The 21,158-nt window shown below is 44.8% G+C and overlaps 1 protein-coding gene across 7 annotated transcripts in view; it reads right to left on the bottom strand.

Annotated features, from left to right (window-relative positions):
• CCDC141 (coiled-coil domain containing 141) overlaps positions 1–21,158 on the bottom strand; it is a 225,859-nt gene that overhangs the window by 106,856 nt on the left and 97,845 nt on the right. For 6 of the 7 annotated variants that reach the window (XM_033944939.1, XM_033944944.1, XM_033944945.1 and 3 more), the window contains 4 exons: positions 14,833–15,000; positions 10,457–10,633; positions 2,939–3,064; positions 1,336–1,524 (listed from right to left, as the gene is read on the bottom strand). In XM_033944939.1, coding sequence (XP_033800830.1) covers positions 1,336–1,524; positions 2,939–3,064; positions 10,457–10,633; positions 14,833–15,000 — 660 coding nt within the window. The remainder of the gene's footprint in view (positions 1–1,335; positions 1,525–2,938; positions 3,065–10,456; positions 10,634–14,832; positions 15,001–21,158) is intronic. The other variant, XM_033944942.1, reaches the window with a different exon arrangement.

Here is a 21,158-nt window from a genome sequence, read left to right as displayed (position 1 = left end):
CTTGGTCCATCGTTTGGATCAAAGAGTTTGTGTTTGGCAGAAGAAACACAAGTTTAATGTTGGTTAGACTTACATCATTGCTGTGTGCTGCACAGTTATCACACAGCATTATAATGTGTGTCCTTCACCTTCTCATCAGATTATCAAGCTTCTGCAACCATTCAATCCACAGTGTCACCGTAATCCATGCGTTTTTGTTGCTTTCATATTCAACAGGCAGGTGTTTAATGTTTTTGAAACACCGAGGATTTCTATTCTTCCCAATCACCAGTGGCTCGAGCTTTTCACTAACGTCCATATTGCAACTGAGCAGCAATGTCAATCGTTCCTTTGGCACCTTGAAGCCAACAGTTTCGCTGCATTTGAAAACCAGTGTTCATCAGGGATGGAACGCCAGTACAGGCCCGTCTCATCGGTGTTGAAAACGTCGCATGGTTCATATCCACCAATGACTGATGGCAACACTTCCATCTTTCTGCATCAAACTCATCCACGTCTTGTTTTTCACCATGCTGCTTCTTAAATTTTATGCTGTTATGAACTTTCCACCTCTCTAACCATCCGTTTGTTGCTTTGAAGTCTTCTACGCCCAGTTCTTCAGATAGCTGTGCTGCTTTCTCCATCAGCAGAAGCCTAAGGATTGGCAGTTGTCGACCTCTAGCTTCAGCAAACCATCGCAGCAACACCTGTTCAACGTCTCCAGCCTTTCCAATTCTTTTCCGTTTTCTGGTAGGATTGCTGTTGTTTTGCCAGTCTTTCAATATGGCTTGCTTATTTTTGTAAATCCTAGAAATCTGGATAGGATGAACGCTGTAATGTTTTGCAGTAGAGACTTGACTCTCCCGTTGGTCAAGTCTCTTTAAGACATCGACACATTCAGCCAAAGACAATGACTTTTGTCCAGCATGGTGGACATGTTCAGCCAAAGACAATGATTTTTGTCCACACGAAGCCATGGTGCAGTTCCAAAAGTTTGAACACCTGGCCAGGCCTAGACTGCTGCTCCAAAACATGTGACTCATCCACGTGAGAATGTGATTACTTTTAACCAGATTGAACGTAACGTGAACGAATAGAGGTGGGACCTATAACATCAGTGCGCATAAGCAGATTGTGTGCTTATCAGAATTGCAATTATCCGGAGTTTACGTCCATTGACTTTAATGTAAAATAATTGGGATAACCGAAGTGTGCACTTAACAAACGTGCACTTAGGTGGAGTCCACTGTATACCCCCTTCATATGTGTTACATACCCACCCATCTTGCTCATCTCTCATGATGACATGACAGTGGAAGAACAATGTTGAAAATAAAAAAGTTTTTTTTTACTTACTTCTTGCCTAACTTGATGATACTTCACAGCGTTACTTAGAATATCTTCATGCTCATTGATTCTCTCTTGTATCTGCTGATGGAGATGAATAAGCTCACTAATTTTGTTAGTCTTTTCTTTCCCAGGAGCTCCACTCAGACTTAGCAGTTCAGATATCTTTATGGTATGTTCAACTTCAGCATTTAGTTCCTAACAAAATATATATAAGGCATTAATTGAAATATATTAAAAATCAGTTACATACTGATATCATGATCCTTCTTTTAGAAGCTTTCCCATGTGTAAATGGCAGTATTTAAATGTCTACAGAAGATTACGTATATGAATGCCATTTCAGAAAACAGTGGATACCTAATAATTAGTTTGCAAAGAGCAAAGGGTCACTGACAGTTTAACATTCCAGCATGATTCCTTTAAGAAATAAATGGAACTTCTGTGCTCCAAGAGGCAGTGATGTAAATCAATTCCATACCTCTATTGACTGGAGACCCAGTTATTATCATTGGTTCTGCTGCACTCAGGGTTTAAAATAAAATATGTGTAACAAAGCAGTAAATAATATAAAACTAAATTTAAAATTAAAACAGATTAGAGAGAATGCAAATATCAACAGTAAAATTTGAGTGAAGGAAAAAATAATACAGTATCAATAATACTGGAAGACTCATTAAAATACAGGATAGAAAAAGAGAAAGCTAACAGCATATACAGTACTGTAGATGTCAAGAAGATATTGGTAAGGCAGGGACAGGGAATATCCTGGGGCAGACATACAATACAGTATCAATTTCATAGAAAGAATCTCTATGGAAAAAGATAGATATTTGTACTTAGAGCTGTACTAAGCCATGAATATGTGCCTGTTCTAAGGGACAGCTGTAGATTCCGAAGTCTACCTCTTCCCCAGTCACCCCCTGATATCCAGTCCCTCTTATCCCTCCAGGGCATCTGTACCTCTTCAGTGGCAATAACCCCCCAACCCTGCCACAACCTCCCACCAATTCACCACCACCCTAACACACACACACACAGTAAAGCAACCTTCCAGTGCAAGCACCCATTCTCATCTGTGGGCAATCACCTTCTTATCTAAGGTTCAATCCCCTTGAGGGTCAAAACTCCCAAGATATGGCTCCCCATGGAAGACCTCCTCTACCCCGATCCACTCAGTAGAGGTTCCTGGGGTCTAGTAGGGCAGGAACAATGCCCACTTGTTCCCACCTTAATATCAGGTCTCTCAAAATAGTCTCTAGACTGTCTAGCAGTTATCCCCATGCATAGCTTTCTCAAATCATTATTTCTTTTATATGTGGAGGGACCCTAATGTATAGTCATGCACCTATTTTACAAGAAACGCTACATTCCCATCTCCATGTACTATCTAAAATACTGTATATCTGCATGTCTCTATTTGTATTACAGTAATTCTTCTCATTATGGAGAAAATGCATGTAACATATGTATACCAAAATATAAAAATGAAAATATTCAATTAGAATGATATACATATTAATAAAGTCATAGGTCAAAGAAATGCACTGTCATAATTAATGTAAATAAATTAGAACATGCTTAGCTAGTTAGAAATATCTGATTTTCTCACCTGAAGTTTCATTTTCATTCTGTTACATTTTTCTAGTAATTCTGAAAGAGTTTGTACAGTACTTCCAAGGTTAGCTGCTGATATTAGTTTCAGATCCACCTCAAAAATTTTTAAGTTCTCGGTAGTCTGCAAACAATAATGATATTCATTTTCTGAATACAGCTTTAGAGCAATAGAGACTTAAATAGTAAAATGTTGTTTTCAGAGCAGGGAAAGAGCCAGCCACAGGAGATTGTTAGGATAGCTCTGTGGAAAGCATTGAGTATATATCATGATAGACTCAGGAATGTTCTTTAACAAATCACAAATTTCTAATAGACCATGTAGTCTACTATTTATTGTCAAAACTAAGAGCCATGTTTACCAAAGTTTAGCATACACTGACAGACATTAACATGTACTAAGAGAATAATTCTTTAAAGTACCATATAATTCCACAAGAAAAAGGAAAATCCAAAACAAAAAATTGTGGAATCGATGTTCTGGATGACAAAATTTTTTTTTAAATGTATTAAAACATATTAAAAATAGTCAATATAGCTAAATGCTGCTATATCTAAAAAATGCACACCTAATAAAAAATACACATATATGTAGAGCAAATATCCAATAATACAAATCCAATAGAACTGTATGTAGATGGTTCGCACCTTGAAACCACCTTGAAACTTTGCAGAGGAGATTTGCCTTGAAACAGTCTGGTCAGAGCGAAACATGGATTCGTGTCGGCGCTAATATCCCCTCCATACGTTTTCAAAAGATAAGTGCTTTAACTTCATATTATAAATTTTAAAAGTGTGCAGATATGCTTAAGAAATTTAAAAACAACATTCAAAATATGGACTAATGAAAAAGTGAGATTCATGCATTATGTTGCACCTTATACCTCTGACGGTCCAAAAATCACAGAAAAAAGTTATACCATGTTTCCCCGAAAATAAGACCTACTCTGAAAATAAGCCCTAGCATGATTTTCGGGGTAGGTCTTAATGTAAGCCCTACCCCCGAAAATAAGCCCAAGTCGCCGGCAGCAGCGCTGCCCCCCGCTGCCCCTTCCATCTCTCCCCATCCAAAATACCTGGTAACAAACAGCAGCAGCAGCAGCACATGCTGCATCGCAGCCTTCTCATGCCCTGGCATTCCATGTGCCACATTGCTGATGACATCATCAGTAATGCAGCAGAGGAACGCCCGGGCATGAGAAGGCTGCGATGCAGCCTGTGCTGCCGACGCTGCCGTTTGTTACCAGGTGTTTTGGTCTTACAGTTGGGGTTCGGATGGAAGGAAGAAATCAAAGGGTCTGCGAGGGGGGGAGGGATAGAAAGATGCTGCACGGGGGGATGGAAGGAAGGGAGGGATAAAAACTTCAAGGGTTCTGCTGCACAAGGGATGGGAGGAAGGGATAGAAGCTGTAAGGTTTCTGTTGCACAGGGGGATGGGAGAGAGGGAGGGAAGGATAGAAAGATACAGCATAAGGGGATGGGTGAGAGGGGAGGAAAGATGCTGCACATGTGGGAGAGAGAAAGGAAATAGGAAGAATTGGGGTAGAGGAGAGGAAGGGAGAGATGATCATTGTACATGAAAAAAAATAAGACCTAGTGACTTTTTTGGGTGCAAAATTAATATAAGATAGTGTCTTATTCTCGGGGAAACACGGTATATGGAATTTGTTGGTATTCTGGTCATTTACACACATTCTTGGTTCCTGTTGGAGTCCTCTATCCCCTATGTGCCGTATGGATGATTTTACTTTTAAGGGTCATATGGCACTTAATGAATGCTAAGCTTTAGTAAATATGGTCCTTGTGCAGCTTTTGATAAAGTTCCTCATGAGAGACTCCTGAGAAAATTAAACAGTAATGGGATAGGTGGCATAGTTCAGTTGTGGATTGGGAATTGGTTGTTGGATAGAAAACAGAGGGTAGGGTTAAGTGGTCATTTTTCTCAGTGGAGGAGAGTAAACAGTGGAGTGCCACAAGGATCTGTACGGGGACCAGTGCTATTTAACTTATTTATAAATGATTTAGAAATTGGAATGACGAGTGAGGTAATTAAATTTGCAGATGACACTAAACTATTCAAAGTTGTTAAAACGCATGCGGATTGTGAAAAATTGCAGGCAGACCTTAGAAAAATGGAATACGGTACTGGGCTTCCAAGTGGCAGATGAAATTCAGTGTGGACAAATTCAAAGTGATGCACATTGGAAAGAATAACCTGAATCACAGTTACCGGATTCTAGGATCCACCTTGGGGGTTAGTGCCCAAGAAAAGAATCTGGGTATCATTGTAGACAATACGATTAAACCTTCCGCCCAATGTGCAGCGGCAGCCAAAAAGCAAACAGAATGCTAGGAATTATTAAAAAAGGGATGGTTAACAAGACTAAGAATGTCATAATGCCCCTGTATTGCTCCATGGTGCGACCTCATCTGGAGTATTGCATTCAATTGTGGTCTCCTTATCTCAAGAAAGATATAGTGGCACTAGAAAATGTTCAAAGAAGAGCGACCAAGATGTTAAAGGGGATGGAACTCCTCTCGTATGAGGAAAGACTAAAATGGTAAGGGCTCTTCAGCTTGGAAAAGAGACGGCTGAGGGGAGATATGACTGAAGTCTACAAAATCTTGAGTGGAGTAGAATGGGTACAAGTGGATCGATTTTTCGTTCTTGTCAAAAATTACAAAGACTAGGGGACACTCAATACAGTTACACGGAAATACTTTTAAAACCAATAGGAGGAATTTTTTTTCACTCAGAGAATAGTTAAACTCTGGAACGTGTTGCCAGAAGATGTGGTAAGAGCGGATAGCATAGATGGTTTTAAGAAAGGTTTGGACAAGTTCCTGGAGGAAAAGTCCATAGTCTATTGAGAAAGACAAGGGGGAAGCCACTGTTTTGCTCTGTATTGGTAGCATGGAATATTGCTACACCTTGGGTTTTGGCCAGGTACTAGTGACCTGGATTAGCCACCGTGCGAACGGACTACTGCGCTTGATGGACCATTGGGCTGACCCAGTAGGTTATTCTTATGTTCTTATGCTCTTATGTCAGGAACATAACTAATAAAAGGAAACAAAAGCAGGAAAATAATGCATTCTGCTCATCAGAAATGCTATAAGCATTATTCAGAAAGAGTGGGGGTAATATTCGGCTGTTGGCAATTAGTGGTTTTTTAATGCTGACCACCAATCCCCAAATTACGCCCAGATATTCAGTGTCAGGTCCTGTCTGGGCATCAGCAATAAATATCCTGGCATGTAAGGTATTTGGTATCCTGGTATTTGCCTGGTTATCTTAACTGGTTAAGGGATAAATATTGGCACTTATCTGGTTAAGTGCTGACTTCACTCCAAAACACCCACACAATAGTTGATTTCACCTTTAGCAGTTAGAGGGGATAGTCAGCACAATAAGTACAATAGAACAATATTTCTCAACTCAGTCTTGGAGTACCCCCTTGCCAGTAAGGTTTTCAGGCTATCCACAATGAATATTCATGAAAGAAATTTGTATATAAAGGAGACAGTGTATGCAAATCAAGTTTATGCATATTCATTGTGGATAGCCTGAAAACCTGACTGCCAATGGGGAGGGGGGGTACTCCAGGACTGAATTGAGAAACACTGCAATAGAATACTCCCTTGGGGCCCACTCAATACCAGGTAATTGGGCAAGAAGCTCCCTTACCTAGTTAACTGGCTTGGACTATCAGCCCCAGTATTTTAAACTTAAATTTTAGAAGAGTAACGAACACAGAACATCAATTATAATTATTGATTTGCAAACTGTTCTGAATCTCTATGAGAAAAGCTTCTTATTTGTACAATCTGAGTTGCAATTACCACTAAAAATATTTAACAAAAATAAATGATAATGATGATGACTAAGGAACTCTTACTAAACCACTATTAAATTGCAGTTACCATACCTTTATGTGGGATTTTAACTTATGGTAGCTGCAAATTTAAAATAGCACATATTGGAGATGTCCCCATTATTTTGTTATATGTTATGGGGTTCATAATCAAATAAAAAAAATGTCTAAAAAGTGTCTTAAATGGCTACTTGGACGATCAAAAAGCCTGATCGTCCAAGTACCCATAACCAAAGCTGGTTTTTAGATGTATTTAAAACCAGCTTAGGCCTTTCCCCTGCCTCTAGACGCACAGAGAGGCGTATTTAGAGGAGGAGAAAGGGCGGGCGGTGGGCGGGAGGTGGGCCGACCTACACCTAGGCGTACAACACATATAACCAAAACATTTGACAGGTTGCCTAGTCGGCACTTATACCTTTTTGACTTAGATGAAGTCAAACCAGGTCTAAGTGCCGAAAAAGGGGCCGCTGAGCTGATGTCGCGGGCGCGATCAGTTCAGCAGCCTGGCAACCTACCCATCGCAACTATCATGGCAGGAGAGATGCCACATCTCCCCTACCGCGATGCGATCACCCCTCTACCCGAACTGCCATGACCTGCGGTAGGAGAGATGCTCAATCTCTCCTGCTGCGGGTTGTGGCAGTTCGGGTACAGGAGTGATCGCATCGCGGCAGGGGAGATGGCCAATCTCTCCTGCCGTGATACATCACGCCCCACCCCCCCAATGATATCGGGGCAAGAGGGAGCCCAAGCCCTCTTGCCCCGGCAATAGTGCCCCCCCAACTTGATATGGCCAGGAGGGAGCCCAAGCCCTTCTGGCCCCGGCGACCCCCTACCCCCACCCCCCCACTCAATACAGGCAGGAGGGATCCCAGGCTCTCCTGCCCTCGACACAACCCCCCTCCCCCCAATGACCGCCCCCCAGAACCCCCGATCGGCCACCCCGCCAAACCGCGACCCCCCCCGGCCGAACCCACGAGCCCCCCACCCCCACCCCTTCCCCGTACCTTTAACATTGGCCAGACGGATGGGTGCCAAGCCTGCCCGTCCAGCAGGCCAGCCGGGTCCAGAATGGGGCCGGATTGGCCCAGGTATCAGAAACCCCGCCCACAGGTGGGGCCTGAGGCGCCCGGGCCAATCAAAATAGGCCCGGAAGCCTTAGGCTTCTCCTGTGGGCGGGGCCTTAAGCACATGGGCCAGGTTGGGCCTGGGATCCCTCCTGCCCGTATTGTAGTGGAAGGTTGAGGGTAGGGGGTCGCCGGGGTCAGGAGAGCTTGGGCTCCCTCCTGGCCCAATCCAGTCAGGGGGGTCACCGAGGCCAGGAGGGCTTGGGCTCCCTCCTGACCCAATCCAGTCGGGGGGGGGTCGCCGGGGCCAGGAGAGCTTGGGCTCTCTCCTGGCCCGTTCATGTCGGAGGGGGGGTTGCAGGGACCAGGAGGGCTTGGGCTCCCTCCTGGCCATATCAAGTCGAGGGGGGCATGATCGCTGGGGCAAGAGGGCTTGGGCTCCCTCTTGCCCCGATGTCATTTGGGGGGTCGTAGTTCAATGGGGCAAGAGGGCTTGGGCTCCCTCTTGCCCCGATGTTGTCGGGGAGGGGTCACGGTTCGATGGGGCAAGAGGGCTAGGGCTCCCTCTTACCCCGATGTTGTCGGGGGGGTCGCGTTTCGACGGGGCAAGAGGGCTTGGGTTCCCTCTTGCCCCGATGCCATCGGGGTGGTCGCGGTTCGACAGGGCAGGAGGGCTTGGGCACCCTCCTGCCTGGATCATTGTTGGTAGGGATTCTGTAACCGATGTTTTTTTTGACAGACACTGGTTACAGAATCCAGCTTTTAGGCAAAGGACTGGCTCCTCCTTCGCCTAAAAGCCCTTGTGTTGGACGTTTGGGGCTTAGGCGTTTTTTTGGTTCATTATGAGCAAAAAGTGTAGACGTCGTGGGATGTACTTGTAGACGTAGTGGTGATCTGGGTGTTTAATAGAGGCAGGCCATAATCAAAACAAGGACGTTTGTTTTGGTTATGGACATTTTCCCTGCTTCTGCTTTGAACGTTTAAGGACTTAGGCCAAAAGGGGACTTTTTTTTTATTATGCCCCTCGACGCGTTTATATTAGATTAACGCACAGTATCTTCTCCTGCCCAATGTATAAGCATTTACACCCTGATTCTATATACAGTGTCTAACTTGTTGGCACCATTGAGTGCAATGGTCAATCATCTACTAGGTGCTATTTATAGCATTGCACCTAGCGGCATCTAAGCAGTCTTTCAGGTAGGTGTTTAAACCTTAGGCACACTCCCATTTATTCCAGGGTTTTCTTGGCCTAAATGAGGGTACCTAAGTCAAACCATGACCAAAATTCATCTAGAATCTACCCCTAATCAAACCTACTTTCTAGTAGGCACCTCGGAGTAGATGCATGCTTTGAAATGGTAGGTGCCTACAAGCTAATTATTTTTTAATTTTTAATTTATTAGTTTCTTATACTGTATACCGCCTATCAATGGAGGTTGTTTAAATGGTTTGTACATTCAGGTACGCCAAACATTTTAAATTGATTTTAATTGTTGTAATGGCGCTTTTCAATTAACAGCGGCAATTAAGCCCCCCCAAAAACCCAACAACCTTGAAGCAGGCTGCCTACATTGTAGGCGTTTGTTAAAGTTGAAGGAGACGTGTTGGGACACTTAAGCTCGCCCAAGGCAGGGTGTGGGCTCATCTGGAAGTGGCCATGAGGGAGATTAAGTGGCCCTAGGCATCTCCCTAGGGCCGCAACAAATGCCTGAAATGTAGGCTAGCAAAATACTGAACTACATTTCAAATAGACATGGCCGGTGAGCTGATCACGGCAAGGCTGATCACGGCTGTCGCGATCATCTGAGCAACTGTGCCAGGGAACGCCCCCTAAGTACCCCAGCAGGAGGGATGCCCACTTCCTCCTACCCCTGAATCCCTCCTGAAGTAGCCAGGCAGGAGTGATGCCAACTCCATCCTGCCCCCAAACCCCTCCCAAAGCAGCTGGGCAGAAAGGATGCCCACTCCCTCCTACCCCCGAACCTCTCCTGAAGAAGCCGGGCAGGAAGGATGCCTACTCCCTCCTACCTCCAAACCCCCCCTGAAGAAGACAGGCAGGAGGGATGCCCACTCCCTCCTGCCGCCAAAGCCCTGAACTCCTCCTGAAACAGCCAGGAAGGAGAGATGCCCACTCCCTCCTGCCACCCTCCCATAACTTCCCAAAACCCCCTCTCCAGACCCCCTCCCAAACCTGTAGGCCCCCTGATATCTCCCCCAAACCTGTATACCCCCAGCACCCCTAAGCCCCCGCACACTCTCCCCATACTTTTCCAGAAGAATGTCCAGCCAAAGGGATGCTTACATCCTACCAGCAGGCCTGCCACACCAAAATGGTGGGCCTTCCCCTTCCCAGTGCATTCTGGGATGCACAGGGGAAGGGCCTTAGGCACCTGGGCCAATCGGAGTCTTAGGCCTCCTTCCCGGTGCATCCTGGGATGCACCGGGACTGACCTAAGACCCCCGATTAGCCAGATACCTAAGGCCAGTCATGCAGGTTATTTAATTTCAGACAAAAGTAAAGTATGAATGTTCATTGAAAGCTAATTTATTTTAAGAGAAGGAGCACATTACTTTTTCCAGTTGTTCTTTAAAATCCCTCCATGGTTCTTTTGTGGACTTTGCTTGATTCATATAAAATTGACATGTTGTCCAAAGGTCTGTCAGCTCTGATTTATCCTTATTTAATTTGGTAATGGTGTGCTCAATTGTTTCCACATGTTTCACTGGAGAGTATGGGTTCTTGTTTACCTGTTAAATAAATAACTTATCTGAATGGCAAGAATGTTTTCAAATAGAATCCAATATAAACAATGTCAGAAAAAAATCTCAAAACTTAAAGAAAGTAGACTACAAGACTAAGGGCCCCTTTTACAAAACCGCAGTAGCGATGTTGCCATGGTAAATACACCAAAGCCCATTCAATCCCTAATACAGGGCTTGCCAGCCACAATGAATATACTGACCCAACATATGCAAATTAATTCTCATGGATATTTTTTGAATACCCTGAAAACAGAAATAATTGTGGCTGTCATCAGTACAAGTTTGGAAATTAATATATAAAAAATATGACACAGTTATCACAAAGGCCAATCTGAACAAATCAGTTTCACTTGAAGCTCTTGAAAAATGTGGGTAAAAGAACCACTGAATATTTGATTTTGCAATACTGTTTTTTAACATGCATTTTAAAAATTCCTTGTTTCAAGAGAATTGCTGTTGGTTCCTCCATCTTGCACTGTTGATTGATTAGCACAAAAATAGAATATTATTTGGGGAAGCTATGGAACTTTGGAATAGTTTACCATCTAATACAGAAATATTTTCACATTATATGCTCTTTAGGGAAAGCTGTAAAAAAATGTAGGGCCCCTTTTACAAAACTGTGATAGCTATTCTTCCGTGGCAAATGCACCAAAGCCCATTCAATTTCTATTGACTTTTGTGCATTTGCCATGGGAGAATGTCACCAGCATAAGCAGAGGTGCTCCCTGGAACAATCCAATATTTTTCTCTTCCTTCAACAGATGGTAGGTTGGGCTGATGGTGCTCCTGCACCTGGCCTAGCTCCCTGCTCTGCTATCTGCAGTCACACAGCATGGTCATGCCTAAAGGCTGCTCCCAGATCAGTCTTAGCACCGTATCTGGTTGAGCTGAGAGCTTGATTCTGAATCCCCCAATCTTTCTTCTTAGTGTGATAGAGGCTTTGGCTCAGTTTTGTGGGGCCTTGCCCGAGGTATTTGGTTTCCCATCCTCCTACACCTCTTATCCATTCACCATGTTTGAGTGTACTTCCCTCTCACCAGCTCCACCTGCAGGTCTCAGGCTTTCTAAAAGTGCTCGCCCAAAAAAGCGCACTAGGTCTTATTTTCAGGGTATGTACTTGATCATCTCTCCCTTCCTCTCCTTCACCCCAATTCTTCCTCTTTCCTTTTTCTCCCCCACATGTGCAGCATCTTTTCTCCCCTCCCTCCCATTCCTCGTGCAGCAGGACCCTTGCCCGGCTTCTATCCTACCCTCCCTCTCATCCCTCATGCAGCAGGACCCTTACCCAGCTTCCCTTCCCTCCCTCCCATCCCTTGTGCAGCAGGGCCCTTGAGCGAGCATCCCCTCTCCCCCCCCCGAGCACCTGCACCCGCCACGCAGCCGAATCCCCATCCTTCCTCCCTCCCATCGGAACCCCGCCGTGAGCCCTACTTACCTCCGTGAGCAGCATCGGGCCGGCAACACTCTAACAGGCTGCTTTGGCCTTGTCCACCCGTGAACTCTGCCGCGTTACTGATGACATCATCAGTAACGTGGCAGAGTTCACGGGCGGACAAAACAGGGGGGACAAGGTGTGGGCAGACAAGGTGGGGGGAAGTGAAGGCGCACGCATGGCAGAGGGAGAAGTGGGAAGGAACAGGGTGATAATGAGAAGGATGGATGCTGGCGCCCTCACCCAGACGGCACCTGGGTGGACCCCCTCCCCTGTTCCCCTCTCACACCACTGCTTAGAATGCATATATGAGAAAATATACCATATATATTTGAATATAAACCAAGATTTTTAGGATCAAAAATGGGGGTCTTGGTTTATATGAGTCCCCCCCTGATGACCAGCATGCTGCTAATCCTCCTCTTCCCCAATGACCATTGGCGCACTGCTGTCCTCATTCCCCTCTCTCCATTTGAGCATCGGCACACTGATGAACCCCCTTCCCTTCTCCCTCTGAGCATCAACATGCTGCTGTCTTCTCTCCCTTCTACCCAAAATTTCCGGCTCTACTTTCAGACACTTGGACATCACACCTACTCCCCCCAACCGGCATTGCGCTTACCACACTGAAGAAGCTACCAGCAGTCCTCTGTGTAGAGCCGGTGTGGGGCCTTGAGCATCTGCACATGCTCAAGACCTACTGGCTCTGAGAATCTCAGAGCTGGCGGATGCTCAAGGCCCTATAATGGCCCTACACGGAAGATCGTTGGTAGCTTCTTCAGTGCGGCACATGCAATGCCATTCTGCAGAAGGAGGGAGGATCCGGGTGTCTGACAGCAGCACCAGCAATTCTGGATAGAGTACTGGTTTGACTGAACAATTACATGGTAGACTTAAGCTGGAATCTCTGTAGTCGCTTGTTACAAGGAGCCCATAGATTCTCCAAAGCAGATTTTTTTTTGTCCTGTTATCCGGGTTATATTTCCCATGAGAATCAATGATGGTATGCTAATTGTGAAGCTATGTATGTTTCTGTGAGACATACTAAGCCATGAAGTCCTTCTCTCCTAAAGTAAATATGTTGTGTTGATTTCTTATGAGGTGATAAAAACTTGTCAAACTTTCTTAGTAGTAAATAACTTAAGTTGCACTTATACCAAGGAAAATCTGGTTTGTATAAATTTTTCAGTATTTAGAATTTAATTATTTCAGTTCGTATATGAAAATGCTAATGTTCAGACTTGCCAAATACAAAGATTGCTGTTGATGCTTTAAGAAAATTATCTACATTCTTTATTTTTGACCTAACAGTTTCTATCTGCTTCTTCACACTTTTGTATTACCTGTTTAATTGGAACTGGCAGCTACTGTGTTAAAACTTATGGCAAGGATGTCTAGTATTTGTAGGTTTTCTCACCAGGATCACCCAAATTGGCGCACCGACAATCATGCCCTAACATTTGCACGCAGGACAAATTTGAACCGCTGCTCTGACCGCTATCAGGCCTTCCCGTTTGCGCTATGAAGGGGGGGTGTGGGGAATCCCCCCCACTACACTTAAAACTCCGCTCTCAGGGGGTGTGTGGGGAGAAACCTCCCCCCATTACAATCAATCACATTCAGGGGATGCCGATGCGGTCTCCATTTCAACATTGCCGCAATCCCCCCCTCCTCCCCAATATACTTACAATTTCACCCGTCATGTATGCACTTGTTGGTGCGCACATTTGATGGAGCGGAATTGTCGGGGCACAATTTTCCTGTGTGCTATTCACGGTGTACCAATTTATCAGGCTTTGTACCTTTTATTCGTGGGAAATATTAGGTTCTTTGTGTGTTCATGCTGTGCTGTTCCATGGATCAGGTCCATGTAAGTGAGAATATTTACATAAGAATGAGTGGGAATTGTAGTATAAGCTTCTTGTTTTATATCACACTGGCATCAAGCTATGAGCATATTCCATATACTACTTTCATCCATTTTCAGATATTATCAATGATTTTCAGATATTAGCAATGTTGTTTCTCTAAAAAGGAATAATGAGATTTATGGATACTAGAGCTGACTTGTGAATATTGTTTTTATTTTTTTAATATGAAAACCCTGTATCATATAGAAAAAAACTTTAAATAGCATTTGAGACCAATGTATATTAAAATATATTAAACCAAACAATTAAAAATGATCAAACATGTTTGGTTTCAAATGCTATTTAAAGTTTTTTTTATATGATCACTTTGATTTCTGTCTTCGCAATGTCTTTGCTTGGTGTCAAGATTGTTTTGATTGTATTATTTTATTTATATTTTTTTAATGATCTGTTATGTTTATGCATTTGCTCTGATGTTTTATCTTGTCCCATTATGTTTTTAGTTTATTTGTTTTCCCCTGAGGAAGGTGACACTGTTGCTGAAACTTGGATCCTAGTCGGGACTTTCCTGGGATTCCAAACTTGGGACTGTACAGGACTTTTGTTGAATAATTATTTGTTGTTTTAATAAATGTAACTTGTAGTTGGTATAGACATCTCTCTTACCTCTTTTGTTCTACCCCAGTTTTGTGAATCAGCTTCATTGTAATCTATTGCACACTGGAGAAAGGTGGCTGTTCAGAAATAATTTATAAAATATATATTTTTTATGTTTTTCAAGATGTCAGCCTTTTATAAATGAGGATATAAATATGGCAAATTATATTTTTCTCTGTTTTATATAATGTGACAAATATAATTATAGTTTTCATAGTTACCAAATTCAGACAATCACGTCCCATATTCTGGACAGAGAGAATATTGCATAGTATAGACTGCCGACTGGCATCTGCCAATTCCAGCATGATCTTCCTTTGTGTTTCAGTGTCTTTTTCCACAAGTTCAGATCTGTAGAATTCCTTCAGCTTCTGGATATGATCCTCTAACTAAATATATGATAATGATCATTATTGTTATATAAGTGTTGCATCATACTTAAGAAGGCTAGTTACTAAGGTACTGTAAAATATTGCATTTACAATAAGCGTTACTAACCTGGGGTAGCTCATTATTGCAGGTTAGCAACTCTTATGGAGTATCATGCTGCTAATGTGTGGCCCGATGCTCCCAGGGAGCCATCTTAAAGGGGCTGGAGCTGTAGTAATATCAAGCATTGTCTCTCTTTCTCTCTCCCCACTCCCCAGCAAAGACACCCCTACCTCCCTGAACAGTCCACCCCCACCTCGTCCCCCTGTAAGTCTTCCCTAGGTATGTCAGCCAGTCCCTAATGGTCTAATGGAATGGGGCAAGAGTGATTCTCAGTTATATCTACCTTGGGTTGAAATGGTGCTCGATACAGAAGGGGAGGAGAAATTGTACTTGATATTACTACACCTCCATAACATTTAAGATTGCATTATTTTTACATGAATAAGACAGTTTATAAAGTTCAATGCAAGCTTTGTTCAGTTTACAAAATAATGAGGTGCTTTGCATACATTTGTATGTTTTGCATGTCATTAATAATATAGAGCATGATGTCTTAGACCAATGTATTGCAAACTGTGTGCCTCTGCACACTAGTGTGCTTTCTGAGATTTTAAGTGTGCCATGGTACATTGGGCAGGAAGAGAGGCTCTGGCTCCGGCGTCAGCTGACCTCTCCTACTGTCGCATATGCCAGGACTGACTGTTACTACTACTAAGGTCATGTATCTGCTGGGACTCATGCCTTCCTCATCTCCACGCCCCCGGACCAGCAGCAGCAGCAGCAGCTCTGTGTGCTTTTAACTTCAGTACACAACTGCCACTAGCAATAGTTTAGCCGCGGTTTCATCAGGCAGCCTCAGGGCCTTTGCTAGGCCGGCCCGCAGGCTGCCTGATGAAACTGTGGCTAAACTACTGCTATCGGCAGCTGTGTGCCAAAGATAAAAGTATACAAAGCTGCCGCTAGGCTAGACAGAGAAGAGGTATTGCTGGTCAGGGAAGGGAGAAGGGATACTGCTGAACATGGGGAGCAGGGAAAGGAGAAGGTGTACTGCTGGACATGGGGAGCATGGAAGGGAGAAGGGGTACTGCTGGTTGGGGGAGGAGGGAAGGGAGAAGTGGTAATGCTGGACAGGCGGAGGAGGGAAGGGGTACTGCTAGATAGGGGGAAGGTAAAAGGAAGGAATAAGAGGTGCTGCTGAACCTGGCAGAAAGGGAGGGAAAGGAACGGTGCTACACACTGGAGAGGAAGGTGAGATGGTGCATGGGGAGAGAGCATGTTGGGTTGAGGGGTAGGAAGGAGGGATGCCACTCGAGGGAAGAGGCAAGGACAGAGAGAGAAAGTGTGCAGGAGATAGAAAGTGTTGGACTCATGGAGATGGTGAGATGGATGGGGAGGACAGAAAGGAAAGAAGGAGAAATGTTACACTATGGGGAAGGGGGAGAGGGCAGAGAGTGAAAAGTTGGACTCATGGAGGGAGAGAGAGAGATGTTGGTTGGAGGAGGGAAGGAGGACCAGAGGAGAAGCATGCAGTAGGAAGAGAGAAAAAAAATGTTGGACATGAGGAAAGGAGGGAGAAATGTTGAAGTGGGAGGGGGGCCAGAAAGGAAGGGAGATGGACTGCAGGGGGCAGAAAGGGGGAAGGGAAAGATAAATGTTACACTGGGGGGGGGGGGAGATGACTAAAGGAAGGGAGAGATACCAGACCAGGAAATGGAAGGGAAGGAGCACAATAGAAATAATAATAGTAGTAGTAGTAGAGAGAGATGCCAGATTATGGGAAGAAGAGGAGAGAGATGCCAGATTGGGAAGGGAGGAAAGAGATGTCGGACCACTGGGCGGGAAAGAGAGAGATGTCAGACCATGGAAATAGGGAGGGAAGAAGAGAGAGAGAGAGAGATAGGAAAGGAAGACATGGAAAAGTACGTAGATTTTGAGAAGAAAGCAGAAAAAATGGGAATATTGAATGTTAAGTTAATGCCAAAGATGAATTGAAGGCAGAAAGTGAAGACGGAGAGAAAAACAGTCAGTGGATAAGAAGGCCCTGGAAACATAGTTAAAAGCACAGAAAATTAAAGTCATCAGACAACAAAGAGAAAATGATTTTATTTTCAATATAATGATTGAAATGAACAAGCCCCCCAACGCAGACTATGAGGGGGGCAGCGACAAATGGGCCAAGGCTGGCGCAACCGGAGAGGCTAGGGAGGTAGGGGAGAGGGTGAGCAACAGGAGCGCAAAACAGAGGGGAGGAAGAGCCAGTCAGCAGGTAGGCAGGAAGTGGGGCAAGGGAAGCTGAGGGAAGAAGAGAAGGGAAGCAGCCATTCTACCTGGGGTCTCGGAGGATGGTGCCAACAATTTAGTGGAGCCAGCAATTTTTCCCACGGAGCGCGGCCTTTTTTCCATGGGGTGAGTCGGCAGGAGTAGCTCGTCCTTGCGCGCACCCATTTGTCGGGCACGTCGGGAGCACAGCATCCCACGATTAATAGGTGATCCAGGGGCAATACATGAGCCGGAAGCAACACCACGAGACTGGGCCAGCAACTCATGCGGGCAAGGGCACTTCGTTCGGGTGAGCACGGTCAACAATTTGAGCAGGGGTAGCTGCGTGCGATCGGAGCAGCAGGTCTACCCAGGAGCAGTAACAGTGTTGCAGGAAAGTCAGCGTGCTATCGGGCAGTCCAGCTACAGGTGGGGGTTTTTTTCTAGTGCTGCTGGCACTTAGTGGTGTGATCGAACTGTGCAGGTATGACCGGTCCTGGTGTTCTTGTACTTTTAAATTCACTGTTGGGGAGCGTTTAAGACAATTTTTATTTTTTATTTTTATTTATTAATCTTTTTATATAGTGGGAGTGTGGACAGATGCCACGTGGACCACGCCATTACTCGGTTGGCCTGGGATCTTCATAAAGCATAGAGGGAACGCTGTGGTCACGTGAATAGGGCTACCAGTGGGGCACAGCAGTATTTCTTTCATTATTTATGCTTTAGGAGGTGAGATTCTCTGTTTCTGCAGGAGGGATGGGACGAAGCTGATGTAGCTCAATGTGTAAAAAGGTGTGTGTTGTTCTTGCAGAGGTTGTGCGAGTTCAATTCCCAGCACACTTTATAATGAGTTTTATGTTTGTTTTAGTAGTTTTTCTGCAGACATGTCTCCTCAGCGTAAGAAAGCCGGAAATGGACCCATAGTAAAAGAAAGACCAGCGGCGAAGAAGGCTACTAATGCGAAGAGGCCAGTGAGGAGTTCAACTGCAAGGAGGGGTACACGTGCTGGGCAGACGCAGCAGCAACAGGAGCTCAGTGAACTCATGGCCCAGCTCCAGCAGTAAGTGGAGCTCCATGGAGCACAAGCGGTCCGGCAACACCTCTTGGCTGGCCAGGAAGAAGTTATAATAGCGCAACCAGTAGTTCCAGTGACCTCAGTCGTGTCCCTCATTCCTGTAACAGCATTGACATCGGCTGCACCTACCGCACCAGCGTTGATACCAGTTGCATCGGCTGCAGGTACTGGGCATTCGATGGTACCCAGTAGGGATACCTCTTATACGGGGGAGTCTTGTGCTGATAGTAATATGCCTTCTACAGGGGATGTTGGGAGAGAAAAAAAAAAAAAAATTGTATCTTCACTGGAAAATGTCCAGTCAAATCTTTTGTAATCCGCCTTGAACTGCAAGGTATAGGCGGAATAGAAATCCGTAATGTAATGTAATGTAATGATAGTGATAACATATCTCTGGCCAATGTAATACGAGATGCATTACTTAATTTTGAGAGGGGGAGGGTAGTGAATAGTGCAGTGCTCCAGGATACACAAGGGATGACATTAGTCAGGGAGAAGGGTGATGTTACCTGTGGCATGTCTACCCTGGCCTCGGCAGTGCCTAGAGCCCTGAAAGAAAAGATATGGAGGAATGAGTTTATTGATATCTTCTCATTACTATTAAGAGAACAAGAGGAGGAGCAGTATGTTGAACACAATAAGATCTTTATTCAGTTAGAGAGAGAAAGAAAACCCAAAATATTTAAGTCACTGTCTAATTGGATATCGGCATTTCGTGTATTGATAAATGTGGTGGTGGAACGAGAACCATTCCAGCCGGATAGATTTCTGAGTCAGTTTCTGTGGCAGGAGAACAGACAGCAAATTTTTTCCAGTGCCACGCCAGGTGGCAGTAGTCGGCAAGTTGGACACCCCACTGGAAGGAAGACTTGCAGACAATTCAATAACGGTTGCTGCACATGAACTAACTGTAGATTCAGACATGCCTGTCACTTCTGCAGAGGCAATCACCCAGGTTCACAATGCAGGACAAGCAGGGACAGGTGCACATTGGGGCCTCAACCAGCACATGCCCCTGAGGGAGTTAGCCCCAACCCCCATCAAAATGAAGACATTAGAGCCCTGGTTACGACATTACCCCAACCAGTAAGAGGCCAGTGCCATATGACGGGGCTTCACAGTCGGCTTTGAAATTCCATATACTGGCCCAGGGAGTACTTCCAGAAACCCCCCCAAAAAACCTCCTTGTTTTGTCGCTCACAAGAGGCAGTAGTGCAGGACAAGATACAGAAAGAGTATCTTCTTTTTTCTCAATTTCATCTTTTCGCCTATTGGGGTAATTCCCAAGAAAGAGCCGGGTAAGTTCTGCCTTATACACAATTTGTCATACCCCTTAGGGACAGCAGTAAATTATTTCATTGACCCGACATTATGTTCGGTCCAATACACCTCCGTGGATCAGGCAATTTTAATGATCAGACAGTTGGGTTCCCAAGCGAGGCTTGCTAAAGCGGACGTTGAGGCGGCTTTCAGGCTCCTGCCTATACACACAGATTTTTTTCCCCTCTTAGGTTTTCAGTGGAATGGTCTCTTCTATTTTGACAGATGCATGCCTATGGGGTTTTCTGTGTCATGCACCTTCTTTGAGAAGTTCAGCACATTTGTCAACTGGGTGTTCAACCAGACTGTTCCGTTGGGGTTGGCAGTTCACTATCTGGAAGATTTTCTATTTATTGGCAAGGGAGAGCAGGAGTACACGTAGTTGATGCAAATTTTCATGGGGCTGGCCTCGCATTTTGGGATCCCATTAGCACATGATAAGACAGTAGGTCCAGCGAGCGTACTAACATTTCTCAGCATTGAGTTGGACATCACAAATCAAGTATCACGGCTCCCGCAGGACAAACTGGAACAACTGCATAAATCCGTGAGGAAAATGGGCACTAGGACTAAGGCAACCTTGCAACAGTTCCAAGAGCTACTCGGCCTGCTAGCCTTTGCCACCAGAGTAATACCCATAAGCCGCGTATTCTCCAGGCAGATTGCTAGAGCCACTGCCGGTGCTAGAAAGCCATGCCATCATATCAGAGTGTCCAGAGATATAAAGGATGACCTAAAAGTATGGGAGGCCTTCTTGCAAGATTTTAACGGCATTGCAATTATTCACAGTTGCATCGGGGAGTGTAGGTATGGGTATTTATTTCCAGCGATCCTGGTGTGCAGCCAAGTGGCCAGCAGTATGGGTGCAGGCTGGGTGACAAGGAATATTACATTCCTAGAGTTATTTCCTATTATGGTAGCACTGTAGGTTTGGGGGGATAGGCTAGCAAATAAGGCCATCTTGTTCCGCTCAGATAACTATACGGTAGTAGAGAAGATTAACAGATTATCTGCTTCCTCCACGCCCACCATAAACCTTCTCAGGGAAATTGTGTTACTTTGCTTGCAGCATAATATCTCTGTCAGAGCACAGCACATAGTGGGGGTTCAAAACTCCATTGCTGATTATCTCTCTCGTTATTAGATGGTTGCATTCAGGGCTGTGGCACCAGCAGCAGACCTCAATCTGATAGCAATTCCGGAGGCAGTATTGAGATTTAGCCTCCGAGGTATGGAATTTGATGCTCCACTCACTAGCGGAACTTATGCGGAAGAGATATGTACAGTCACTCCAGGACTATGCAGAAGCAGCAGCTAGAAAAAGTGCCAGGGTCGATTTTATGGTCTCCTCCATTGTACAGTTCATTCTGCATGGCAGGAGTATGAGGATTCCTCGAAGTAGGATGGCAGCCTCCTTGTCTAGCATTAGTTTCTTCACAGAAGCTTTAGGCCTTCCAA

The sequence above is a fragment of the Geotrypetes seraphini genome, chromosome 5 (assembly GCF_902459505.1).
Source record: "Geotrypetes seraphini chromosome 5, aGeoSer1.1, whole genome shotgun sequence".
In the NCBI taxonomy this organism is placed as follows: Eukaryota; Metazoa; Chordata; class Amphibia; order Gymnophiona; family Dermophiidae; genus Geotrypetes; species Geotrypetes seraphini.
The sequence above is the reverse complement of the archived record's forward strand: the minus strand, read 5'-3'. Positions and strand labels throughout refer to the sequence as shown.